The following is a 13,787-nucleotide window of genomic DNA, read 5'->3' as shown; positions in this document are numbered from 1 at the left end:
ATAGCGGCCAAAAGGAAATAACGTCAGTTTTGTAAAAGTTTAAAACCTAAAGGTTTCTTAAGTATGGTATATCACCCACTGAAATGTGTTGCCAGTGGCTTATGCCGTACATCACCTACTGCAGAACATAATCTATGAGGCTTAGGCTCGTTGCCGGCCATGAGAGAACAGAAAGTCCCGCTCATTCTAGATACTGGAGATAGTGGCACTATGTATGGCCGCCACCTGGACTTGGGCAATGACTGTACAAGACATATGTACACATAGGAAAGGCGATGTTCTGTTTATTGTATTATTTGCAGTAGAAGCAGCTTATCCTCTGTGACAATTGTGTAATTATGCCATGTGTGTTTCCGCGCCTCCATGAGTTGTCTTTTATTTTATTCTGTTTTAGTCTATGTATGATAGGCAGGGTATCGCTGTTATCCCACCCACTGTTCCAGGAATCCCCCATGGTCCTTTTCTGGGTATACCTCGTGGCACTATGCGAAGGCAAAAATCAATAGGTAAGAGACGTGTTCTGCTTTGTGTGTTCTATGTGCACCTTTTTATTAACTTTATGCTCCAACTTGGCGACCATTGCATGACGTCATTGCCCTTAATATCATAGGTAAAACTGCGTTGGAGTTTCTGCTGCTCAGGGGATCTCTGTTTTATCTACTAAATGTACTGGCCTATGCTCTGAAAGAGAATTTACAAGTTTGCTGAAGAGTAATTCAGACCCATGAAAGCAAGACCTGTACAGTCCTCAGCAATAACTGTAAACGGGGGGGCTAAACAATTACTGTATATACTCGTGTATAAGCCGACCCCGCTAATTTTGCCACAAAAAACTGGGAAAACTTGACTCACGTATAAGTATCAGCAATAGAGAAATTCATAAAACATAACTTTTAATACTCGTAATATAAAATACTACCACTAGATGAAGTGAAGATAAAAAACACACTAAATCAAAAAGTCACAGACTATATCAAAGAGTGTCTGTATAAATCACAAAAACAGACCACCCAGCATATATACATGTAACCATTCAAAGTCCAAGAATATGAAGGACTGGACAGATTAAACTTGGTCTGAGACAATGAAGCTCAGAACCAATATAAGCAATAAACAGTTTCCTTATTAGAGGTAATGCAATACAGCAATTTTTGATAAAAAAAAACCTCTACACCATTAAAATCATCAAGGAAGAACCTGTTCATGCATAAAAGAAGACATCATATATAAGTCCATAAACACAATATTGAGAAAATGGAAAGATCTCACTGCATATGTGTGGAAGATGTCCCCAAGCAGATGTCACATCAGATTCATGTACGGTCAGGAAAAAAGGTAATGACCCTAATCAAGCCCTGTCAGAGCTAACAAACCTGACCCCCATGACTCCTGCCCTAACAAGGGCAGTCCACATCTGACCCTCAAAATAGAAGCCCTATTATGTCCCTGTGTATCCCGACGCGTTTCGTCAGTGACTCTTCAGGGGACCTATTAGCACTTAATGGGCATGTTGACCAAGTATATGGGCTGCCTCCTAAGATGACTCTTGTCTAATAGGTACCTTGAAGAGTCACTAACTGACGAAAAGCGTCAGTGACTTTTTGATTTAGTGTGTTTTTTATCTTCACTTCATCTAGTGGTTGTCTTTTATATTACTTATTAAAAGTTATGTTTTATGAATTTCTCTATTGCTGATACATATTTCAATCGTGAGAATTGTGGGTGTTTTATTCCCTTTGTGCTGTTTTTTGACTCACGTATAAGCCTAGGGTGGAAAATGCAGCAGCTACTGGTAAATTTCAAAAATAAAAATAGATACCAATAAAAGTAAAATTCATTGAGACATCAGTAGGTTAAATGTTTTTGAATATACATATTGAATCAGGAGCCCCATATAATGCTTCATACAGTTCATGATGGATCCATAAGATGCTCCATACAAAATACACCCCATATAATGCTGCAAAAAGGTTAATAAGATGCTCCATAGAATAGGCCCCATATGCTGCTCCATAAAGGTTATGGCCCCATAAGATGCTCCATAGAATAGGCCCCATATGCTGCCCCATAAGATGCTCCATAGAATATGCCCCCATAAGATGCTCCATAGAATAGGCCCCCATAAGATGCTACATAGAATAGGCCCCCATATGCTGCTGCAAATAAAAAAAAAAATTACATACTCGCCTCTCGTCGCTGGGGACAGGTGCCGCTGTCGCTGCTGGCTCAGGACCCGGCACCTGAGATATTCACCTGTCCTCGTTCACACGCTGCTTGCCGCTATCTGCCGCGTCGTCTGTCAGTGACGTTCAGGCATCAGAGGGGGCGGCGCACACTAACCACGTCACCGCGCCCTATGACCTGAACATCACTGACAGAGGTCACGGCAGACAGCGGCGAGCAGCATGGGAACGGGGACAGGTGAATATCGCATATACCCACCACTCACTGGCGCGTCTCTGCAGCCCCGTTCTCCCATGGTCTCCGGCGCCTGCCTTCAACGGTCACGTGGTACCGCTCATTGAAGACATGAATTTGCGCATATTCATGACTTTAATGAGTGGTACCACGTGACCGCTGAAGGCAGGCGCCGTAGACCGTGGGACAAGCAGGGGGGCTGCAGAGACTCGCCAGGCGGGGTCAGTATGATCTGACTCCCCCGCCGACCCCGGTATATGACTCGCGTATAAGCCGAGGGGGGATTTTCAGCCCAAAAAAATGGGCTGAAAATCTCGGCTTATACGCGAGTATATACTGGTATATAGAATATGTCAGGATGGGGAAGATACTCAAAAACCTTCTACATACAACTGAATTTACAGCTCTTGCCCATGGTATTCACTTATTTTTTTCTTTTGTGCACAAACTGAACCACATGGCCAGAAAATGTAAACGTAGCTTAAAAGGGATTTCTCTTTTCCCTCTTTCAGTGTTTTTTTAAACTTCTTTACACCCCCCCCCCCCCCAAGTCTCCATTGCTGCTCCCAATATTAGTTATTGACTGCAGCGCTGATTTCATGCCAACAGCACTGCAGCCAGGCGGTGAGCTCAGCCACTCTCGTGCCAAACTGCAGGGCTCACTGATTGGCTGCAGTGCTGTTGACATGACATTGGTGCGGCAGGCAATAACAGACATCTGGAGCCGCAGCGGAGACTCAGTGCTGGACCTGGGGAGGGGGCATAAAGTACAGTTTGTTTTTTACAATAAACTGCAGCCAGGGACAAGGGGCTTTCTGACACTTTTCTGAAACTAATGTCCAGTAGTTTTTGTGGTGTCATCTAGTACTGGAGACATAATAGAGGTAAAACCTGAAGCTTCTGGGCCTCAATGTTAAATTTTCAATGGGTCGCACCCATAATAATTACAGTGTCATCTTATATGTTAAAGGGTCCTCGTGTCCCTGCTTCTTCTGCCACCCTTATTACTGGCCCTCTGTGCATACCCAGAATTAGTAGCAAAGTTACAAGATTTTATTGGATTTTCCCCAGCTCTGATCGGGTCCCTAAGAGACATATTGATCACAAGGGCCCCATTACAGCAAGCCCTGGCTATTACCATTGGTCATATCCCTAAGCATTGGAGTCCACTCATATAAATAAATGGACATCCATTGTTTTGTGGGGGAAAGTACTGAATAGAGAAACAATTGGGAAGATGATGCCCCATTAGGTCAGCCTTTATACCCTTTGTAGCTCTTGGAAAGCACTTGTTGAACTTTCAGAGAGATAACTAGTATATTGAGTCTTACAGGCAATGATTCCTGGGAAATGTGTGAAAATTAGCTCCCCTCCAGAAGAGCTGACACTCTAATGACATCTATAGGCAACTACCCTGTAAGCTGAGGCTTGACCAATTCAGGTGCCTTGAAACATGAGATTAAGATATTGACCAAACCAGAGACTCCCATGTCCATGGACACAAGCAATGAAGGCACAGGTTGTGTCTGGGTCGCGCCATGCTCTCCCTGCTTGTGTCGTTGTGTCTGTGTGTCGCGGTTTCCTTCCATCTGTCATCAGATCTGCAGTTAGTAAATGAATCGCACTGTTTGAAGCTGAAATAATACTGTATAATCTAATGCTACATGACTAGGCAGCGAAAATGGAAAATGATTTTCTGCATAATTAACAAGTGATTTCCTTTTGTCAGACAGCAGAATCACTCTGTCAGGTTAGTAGCATAGTACACTATAGGATGTGCAATTATGCTTGGATTCGTCTTACCGTGTCATTTGCATGTTCTGCTGTTTTATTTGCAGGCTGTAATTAGTGTTTATTATTGGCAAGTTCCATTAATGCCTCTCATTACCTTGTGCGTGTGTGGTTTGTTTGTTTTTTTTTTTTCTTTAAAATCACCAAAATCTTTTCCGCACAGTGATGCTAATAGCTATGTGCGCTTACTGGAGTTCATACACCAGGGCATTCGGATCATTTTGCACCCACTATCCCACTCCTCTGCACCCCGGGTTTTATTTCAACACCAGGTACACCGCCCTGCATTATAAACCTTACACAACCCAGCCATTGCCCGACTGTATTGGAAAGGTCTTGATATAAGTCTTGATTGTGTGATCTGTCCCCACTTTGCCCAGGAATGCACTTTGCAATACAAATGTACACAAAAGCAAAATTTGTGTGTTGGTCCATTTTGTAGGATTTCTGAGGAATAATATCAGAATCTAGGCATATAAGAGATCCTTCAAAATAGTAGTTTCTGCAAAACATAATTTAAAGGGGTTTTATCATCTATCTTAAGGATAGATACAGTTAATAATAATACAGTTCTGGCCAGTTTGGTAGCAACTGAGCAGTCTCCCGAGATGCAAGCCGAGAAAGCATCGGAGGACCACAGGATTCAGCAATCCAGTTGGCCTCAGAGTGGCGCTAAGGCATAAAGCATGCATGAAGTGTGCGCTCATTGACTAGGAAACCGGCCACCTTTGAAATGGCAGAGTGGCCAGTAACCCAGGCAATTAGCAGTACACAATAGAATTAAAAATGGAGAGAATTTTTAATAAATGGTAAGTTGCAAATTTGCTTTTTTTTTTTTTAACAAGCACATTGCAATTTTAATCATGTTGTAGGATTATATCCCCTTTAAGTGCCGCAGTAGTATTATCTGTTGATAGCTTGCGACTTACAACGTATTCCATGTACTATTCCACATATGTGATACAGCAAGAATTACCCTTTATTACAACATACATGATATGAGCGCTAAAATGTCCGTGATAAAATATCGGAGTCGCTGCAGATTATGTTGTGGAAATGCTGCAGATTTTTTGTAGATTCTATAGCAAAGAGTGAAATCCGCAGCATCAATTCACATACTATAGACGGAAACCCACAACTGTCAAAGTCTGACTGCAGATTGTACAATCAATGCAAAAGGTTTCACAGAATCTCAACAACAAAAAAAAAGGTTGGTAAAATAATACCCGGTGTATCGCCTGTCTGTGTATTGGACTCGTGTGGCCCCTACAGTACTAATAAATGAGGCCTGTAGTGATCTATAGAAAAACAGGAGAGACCCTGTCTTTGGGCAGCTGCCGGTCTGGTTAAAACCCTAGAGACCGCTGCTGTCTGCCCATGCTACAGGTTTGTAAGGATGGCGGTCACTGTATCTCTCTATCCCTGGACACCTGCGCTTGTCTGCAGTCGGCACATAGACCTGTGGGGCCAACTCACAATCATCAACTATATGTTACTCGTACTATTGAGTTGTGTTACGTCTCATCTGCCATCTTCCATTTTCCCAGATTAATAGTCACTGAGAACACTTATTGCATTAAGACACATTTTTACCCCTCACACCACTGTATAATCTCCCTTACCTTCCCTCACCAAGACAACCCTTAAAGGGAATTTGTCAGCAGAATTTTGCTATCTTATCTGAGAGCAGCATAATGTAGGTGCAGGGATCCTGATTCCAGAAATGCGTCACTCACTGGGATGCGCACTGTTGTTTTAATAAAATCACTGATTTATTAGTAGGAGATTATTACTGGAGGATCTGTAAACCTGCTGCCAGGTAGTCCTCCACATTGATGAGCTCTTTACAACCCCGCCCCCACCACTGATAGGCAGATTTCTGCCTAAGCTTAGTGTATGCAGAAATAAGCCAATCAGTGGAGTGGGCGGGGCTATAGAGAGCTCAGCATTCAGAGAACTGCTAGCTCTGCAGCAGATAAAATGGATTTTATTAAAGCCACAGCAAGCAGCTCAGTAAATAACAAACTGGTGGAATCAAGGTATCTGCCCCTATATCACGCTGCTCTCAGATGGGGTAGCAAGAACCTTGCAATATATTCCGTTAAAGGAAAACTCTCTAAATTGCTGCCACCATCTCATATACATCTCCCTGCAGCCTGGGATACCTGACTTTATACATATCCTGCTTTGTATGTAAATCAATGGCAGACTGTCCCAAGGGCGGCCTAGACCACCCCAGTGCATCCTGTGAGCCTGACCATCAGTCCACGTAGCCTCTAAGCGATGTGGATACTGTCCTTTCTGTCATCAGCCATCTTGCCCCACCTGAGCAGTGATCTTGTGAGACAGCTTGATGTGAGCTGCATATTGTACTGGACAAGTTACTTGTCGTCAGGTTTGCCGGGCTGTGCGGTAATATGAGGACACAAACTGCAAAGAAAATGGTGGAAGTAATTTAAAGCAAAAAAAGCCGATGAAAGGTTCTTTTATTACAATGACACCGGTCATTACATACATAGTATAGTAACCCTCAAATCAATGAGCCACTGAGAAAAATGTGTCCAGACTGAGCCCCCCAACTAATGGTCCTGTGGAGGGGACAATAATGGTATGATTCCATGTTCAGTAAATGCTGCGGATTGGGCGCTGCATACAGCGGTTGCGTCCAGATGTTACAGCATAGTGGATGGGATTTTAGGAAATCCCAGCTCCACTATGCGTTGAAACACGCAGGTGGCAGACCTGGGTATGCGCACATGCGGTGCGTCTTTATAGACCGCAGGATGTATTTATCTTGTAGAGATGCACAGTCTCTGCAAGATAAATAGCACCGTCCTATGTATAGAATGCGGTGATTCTGCATGTGTTCAATGAACACATGCGAAATCACCACACGTACAAAATGCCGGCAGCACTTTGGACAGAGCGGGTATCTGCTGCGTTCAAAGCGCTGCCATTACGGACCGTGGAAACATACCCTTAGGTTCATGAGGTGGACAAGATGTGTCTTACTTTCACAACACTTCTAAGAATAGGTTTAAACCCAGTTTTATTCTAAATGTTTTATTGGAATCCGTTCATGTTATTTCATCCACAGAGCAAAGTTTTGTCAGATTTGTGTTTCTGATGTTCCTTCCTCACGTCGTTGTTGTTCCATTTGTGTCCTCATTGCTCTTGTGTGGTCTGCTTGAGATGTGAACAAAAATGTGGTTTGTTTGTTTTTTTTTGCTTGAAATTGGTGTCACGGTTTGAAAATAGTTTCAAGCCTAGAAGATGGTGCACACTGAACAGCGTCAGCACTGACATTTCCACTAGTCAAGGACTCAATCAGTACAAAACATTAAAGAAAAGACAAAAATATCACCAATGTAAGAATAATGTAAAGTCATTAACAAAGTGACAATAAAAAATGGCTGCAATTACCACTCGCTATAGATATCATACAGCTTTTTCCCAAACACGGGCCACTCAAGCTTTTTGAAATTCTTAATTAAATTTCTAAGAAGCATTTTTTTTGCTTTAGATATTGCACCCCCACATATTCCAATGCAGTGTTCAACCCACAGCGATTGTCAGCAAGAATTGTGTGCACCACTGTGGACTGCACTTGGCATTCAATTGGCAAATTCATATGAACACATACAGTGGGTGCGAAAAGTATTCAGAGCCCTTTACATTTTTCACTCTTTGTTCCATTGCAACCATTTGGTAAATTCAAAAAAGGTAATTTTTTTCTCATTAATGTACACTCTGCACCCCATCTTGACTGAAAAAAAAAAAACAAGTGCCAGACATATGAAAGCCCGCATAGAGTTTGCTAAAAAACACATGAAGGACTCCCAGACTATGAGAAATAAGATTCTCTGGTCTGATGAGACAAAGATAGAACTTTTTGTTGATAATTCTAAGCGGTATGTGTGGAGAAAACCAGACACTGCTCATCACCTGCCCAATACAATCCCAACAGTGAAACATGGTGGTGGCGTCATCATGCTATGGGGGTGTTTTTCAGCTGCAGGGACAGGGACGACTGGTTGCAATTGAAGGAAACATGAATGCAGCCAAGTACAGAGATATCCTGGATGAAAACCTCTTGCAGAGTGCTCTGCACCTCAGACTTGGCCAAAGGTTCACCTTCCAACAAGACAATGACCCTAAGCCCACAGCTAAAATAACAAAGGAGTGGCTTCAGAACAACTCTGTGACCATTCCTGACTGGCCCAGCCAGAGCCCTGACCTAAACCCAATGGAGCATCTCTGGAGAGACCTGAAAATGGCTGTCCACCAACGTTCACCATCCAACCTGACGGAACTGGAGAGGATCTGCAAGGAAGAATGGCAGAGGATCCCCAAATCCAGGGGTGAAAAACTTGTGGCATCATTCCCAAGAAGACTCATGGCTGTACTAGCTGAAAAGGTGCTTCTACTCAATACTGAGCAAAGGGGCTGAAGACTTATGACCATGTGAGATTTCAGTTTTTCTTTTTTATTAAATTTGCAAAAATTTCTACATTTCCATTTGTTGTTTTTTTTCAGTCAAGATGGGGTGCAGAGTGTACATTAATGAGAAAAAAAATGAACTTTTCTGAATTTCCCAAATGGCTGCAATGAAACAAGAGTGAAAAAATGTAAAGGGGTCTGAATACTTTCTGTACCCACTGTATAATTAATATATATATATAATTGAATTTTTGCATGGTCGTTCATGTTCTTTTAGAAAAGGGTTTTAACTGCTCTGAAGCAATTTGTGTATGTGACTTTTCCTCCTCAACTCTGATTCTAGAAAGCCAAATAAACTTATGAAGTGTACACCCAAAATTCATAACTTTGCCATTTATTCAGTATAACTTAATAAAAAAAAAAAGTTTACTCACTCTTCAAAGGGATTTCCATGACTAAGAAATTATTGGCCTAGGTCATTGATTTCAGATTGGTGAGACCCAAAATCATAGTCCTGGATAATCCCTTTAAGCAGCATGATATAGTGACCTCCTGTTGTGTGGCCACAAGTTGCCATGTAGCCAAATCCTTAAGTAAATGTCTACTATTAATAATCTTGTAATTTATAGATCCAAACCGCTGTGCTGAGAAATCTTTTTAGTTTTGTGATAGGAGCCACTTTTCTATAAAACCCTTCACTATTTGGCTGTATTCACTAAAGCCCTAAGCTTCCTCTAGTGGTTGCCGCAAGCCAGAAAATTATGCTTTGAATTTGTGTATACAACTTTTACCATAATAGAAATGTATTCAGAATTTAATCACAGAAGTTTTAACTTGTTTAAAAAAAAAAAAAAAAAAAAGCCCAAATGGTATTAAATGGGGAATATTCACATCGAGGGTCCGACACACACAACTCGTACTGAAAAGTCCAACCAAAGCTTCTAGTACTTGAAACAGAACCTTTGTCAATGGAAAATGGATGACAAATGTTCACTATATTTGTTTATTTTTCACGAGACACAAAGATATTCTCGATTCATAAAATACGCCATCCCATTTGTACTTTTCAGCTCACTGTGGTGTTGCCAGTTAATTCTGCTCCTAATTTTAGGCCTTCATCGTTACTGTGACTGGTTTATACTACCTTTATACTTCTCTCTAATCGCTGAAAGTTAAAGGGGGTATTCACACCTTATCAGATGATGGTATAGTGCCATCACTTTATGATTGGCGGGGGCCTCATGTATAAAAAGTGGTGGAGACGGGACGGTTTAATGATTGTTGCATGACTGAAGTACAGTCAAGAACATCAGGGTAAATCTATATTATAGTGTCCAAAAATCATTAAATGCATTAAAACATAACGAGTGCAGACAAATAGTATCCACACAATCAATCAGATGACGTCTCAATGTACCGAGATTGCTGAGTGTCTGCAACCAGCATCACCTCCATGGTTTAGTCTCCACCACTTGTAAAACATGAGGCTCGGCACTCAATTTCTTTTGCTGGTCATAACCGCGTGTCTGTACCATGATGGAAAGTAATAATAGCAGCAGGTAGAACATATACAAATCCAGCAGCTATAGGCTGCTGCATATAAGCCAGAGATGGAGTCAGGGTTTTTTTGGCAGTTGACCAGTAAATTAAATTTAGCTAAAAATCAACCTGTGACATAGCCATACAGGACACCTTCAAAAAAAATCAGGAACCCGGAGTTAAAGGGATTCTCCGAGCTTCCAGTATTGATGACCTGTCCCCCACTGATGTGGACGTCTGAAGTTCATTGGAACATCACTGCTCTGCACTCCAGTGGCCCCTCTTGGGTACTGTGAAACTCATCACTTCTGTGACAGCTGAGTTGCAGTACCTAAGAACGGCCACTGTGCAGTGTATGGCGCAGTGCTGTTCCAGCTCTGTTCACCTTGTACATCTAGCCCCACCATAGAGAACAGCTGATCAGTGGGAGTGAACAGGTTTCAGATTCCCACTGATCTGACATAGATGACCTATCCAGAAGATAGTCCCATCAGTATCAGAAGCCTGGAAAACTCCTTTAAGGCATTTCTGTTCATGTGAGGTCCTTATTGGTCCAGTACGTAATGTAAACGAGGCCTGTAATCTAACACAATAGAGCTTGAAACAATATTACATCCTTTGGATAGATATAATTGTCCTATTGGTAGGAGTCCCACCGATCACAAGAATAGGGGGTTCTTGAGTCCCCATTGTCTGTGGGACGGTCAGATATAGCCGATCCCTGCACTCCGCTATCTTCATCAATCCCATAGACTCAAAATGGAGCAGCAGTGCACGTTTGACCACTGATCCATTCAAACAGGGGATGCTGGAGTCTTATGATCGGTGGTGGTCTTCTTCAACTATCTTGTGGATCTTGTTTTCGATGAATTGGAGCATATAAGAAAGCAAAGTGCACAGAGCCTAAACCTTATGACAGATTTCCCCTGTATATTTAGGAATACCCTTAGTCATGAAGCTATGATAATTCTCTTATACTCTGCTCTTTGTGGTTTCAGGTATAACTGAAGAAGAAAGGCAATTTTTGGCTCCTCCAATGTTGAAGTTTACAAGAAGCTTATCTATGCCCGATGCCTCAGAAGATATTCCACCCCCTCCAGCAACTTTACCTCCATCACCGCCTCCTCCATCCCCCTCACCATTTAATTCACCCAAGTCTCCATCTCCCAGAGGATATGGAACCATTAAGCCTACGTTTAACCAGATTACAGGTGCAAAGTCTCCTCTCCCGGCTGTGCGGTCGGATAACATGGGCACGATAATGAGAGACAAGGGCATGTATTACAGACGTGAGACAGATAGGTTTTCATTAGACTCTGAAGATCTTTATAGTTCTAAAATGTCATCCCAACAGAACTTTGTAAGTAAGAGAGGCCAATTACCTGAAAACCCTTACTCAGAAGTCGGAAAGTTAGGAAATAAAGCTGTATACGTGCCAGCGAAACCTGCTAGGCGGAAGGGTATGCTTGTCAAGCAGTCTAATGTGGAGGATAGCCCAGAGAAAACCTGCTCCATTCCCATCCCAACCATCATCATCAAAGAACCTTCAACTAGCAGCAGCGGAAAGAGCAGCCAGGGAAGTAGCATGGAGACAGACCTGCAAACCTCGGAGCAGCAAGGACAGCTAAGGCCAGATGACTCCCTCAATGTCACCGGTCCGTTTGCTGCAGCCATTGCCGGAGCAGTGAGGGACAGGGAAAAAAGATTAGAGGCCAGGCGAAACTCTCCGGCATTCTTGTCTACGGACCTGGGAGATGAAAGTGTCGGACCGACACCCAGTCCCAGGTTACGGCACTCCAAGTCCATCGATGAGGGCATGTTCTGTAATGAGGAGAGCTTTAAGCAATTTGTAGGCCCATCTTCGCTAATTTTAAGCCGAACGGCTAATGCATTCGGAAACCATGGGGATGCAAACAATGTGCGACCAGGAAAAGGAAAGGGACATGAAAACAACACAACTAAAGGGATTAATGTTTCTGGAAATTACATGCATCCAGTGACTGGGAAGTTACTAGATCCTAATTCTCCATTGGCACTGGCATTAGCTGCTAGAGACCGAGCAATGAAAGAGCAAAGTCAACCCAGTCCTAGTCCCCCGGAAGTAGACAAGTCCGATCTCAATAAGCCTCTTTTCATCGATACAAAGCTTCGGCCCAATGCAGAAAGTTCATTTCCCGCTGCAGTCAGCAGTACCAATAGGCAAAATCAACGCGGGGTGTTAAAAAGACAGGAGACCGAAAGTAAACATGACACAGAAACGGTGAAGGAAGAAAAACGTCATGAAGAAAAAAAGAATATGCTGATCAACATTATGGACACCTCACAGCAGAAGACCGCCGGATTGCTCATGGTACATACGGTAGATGCCTCCAAAGCAGAGAATCTACTTAATGACAACGAAGATGTAGAAAAAGAGGCTTCTCCAGAGAATCAGACTACAGAAACTCCAGCAGCCGAACCCAATGATAATGTAGAGAACGCGTTACCCAAAACAAGTGATGCCAGCTTGCCAGCGCCCCCCAATAAAGCCATTGTTTCCGTCTGCTCTGTGGATGAACCGGTCATCCTACCGTTCCGCATCCCTCCTCCACCTTTTGCCTCAATAGATGTCGATGAGGACTTTATTTTCACGGAGCCACTGCCTCCTCCTCTTGAATTTGCCAACAGTTTTGATATTCCTGAGGATGTCTCTGCAATGCCAGCAGCTACACTGGCAGACTTGTTGATGCAGAGGAAGAATGGCACCCTTCCCCCTGGTTCGTATCATCCCAATGTTGCCTCTATTTCTCTAGAAAGTAAAAAGCCTGGGGCTCTGTCGAACTGCCTGCCTGCCTCGTACATGCAACACCCAGAAAGCTTTGATAACGTCACAGACTCTGGGATCGAGGAGGTGGACAGCCGCAGTGGCAGCGACCATCACTTAGAGACAACTAGCACTATTTCCACTGTCTCCAGCATATCTACGTTATCCTCAGAGGGTGGTGAAAATTTGGACACATGTACAGTCTATGCAGATGGGCAAGCGTTTCTAGTGGACAAACCCCCAGTACCTCCAAAGCCAAAAGTGAAGCCCATAATCAACAAAAGCAATGCACTTTTTAAGGACGCCGTCCTGGAAGAAAACATAGACACTTTTGTTATCCCTCCCCCTGCTCCACCCCCTCCCCCGCTAGGGATGCAGCCCAGTTTATCAAAAGCTGGCTATCTAAGGACCTCCAAGTTATGGGGCGATGTCCCAGAGATGAGAAGTCTAATCATGCCAAGTCCCAAAGCCAATGTCATTAGTGAATTAAATTCCATATTGCAACAAATGAACAGAGAGAAGGCCACAAATCTGGGGGAAGGATTAGATTCAACCACTGGAATGAAACCCCCATGTCTCAGCACAAGGTACAGTAACAGCTTTTTACATGCTACTCCATTGCCATTGGTCACTCTGTCTATATCTAGCTCTGGGTTTAATGTTTGGGTTAGTGAAAGTGTAAGAGAAAAAGAAAAATATTCATTCAAATGTAACGTTACCAGGGAGAAGTAAACCAGACACCGGCTGCATGGAAATAATGGCTTTCACATAGCCTGGATTGGTATAGTCGTTAAAC

The 13,787-nt window shown here is 43.0% G+C and overlaps 1 protein-coding gene across 9 annotated transcripts in view; it reads left to right on the top strand.

The window, feature by feature from the left end:
• Positions 1-13,787, top strand: part of SHANK2 (SH3 and multiple ankyrin repeat domains 2) — a 641,049-nt gene that overhangs the window by 613,478 nt on the left and 13,784 nt on the right. For 7 of the 9 annotated variants that reach the window (XM_073541764.1, XM_073541765.1, XM_073541766.1 and 4 more), the window contains 3 exons: positions 395-506; positions 4,148-4,168; positions 11,187-13,578. In XM_073541764.1, coding sequence (XP_073397865.1) covers positions 395-506; positions 4,148-4,168; positions 11,187-13,578 — 2,525 coding nt within the window. The remainder of the gene's footprint in view (positions 1-394; positions 507-4,147; positions 4,169-11,186; positions 13,579-13,787) is intronic. The other 2 variants (XM_073541767.1, XM_073541768.1) reach the window with 2 other exon arrangements.

The sequence above is a fragment of the Dendrobates tinctorius genome, unplaced genomic scaffold (assembly GCF_039654945.1).
Source record: "Dendrobates tinctorius isolate UK_male_01 unplaced genomic scaffold, ASM3965494v1 ptg000124l, whole genome shotgun sequence".
NCBI lineage: Eukaryota > Metazoa > Chordata > Amphibia > Anura > Dendrobatidae > Dendrobates > Dendrobates tinctorius.
Note: the sequence above shows the minus strand (reverse complement) of the source record. Positions and strands in the feature narration are given on the sequence as shown.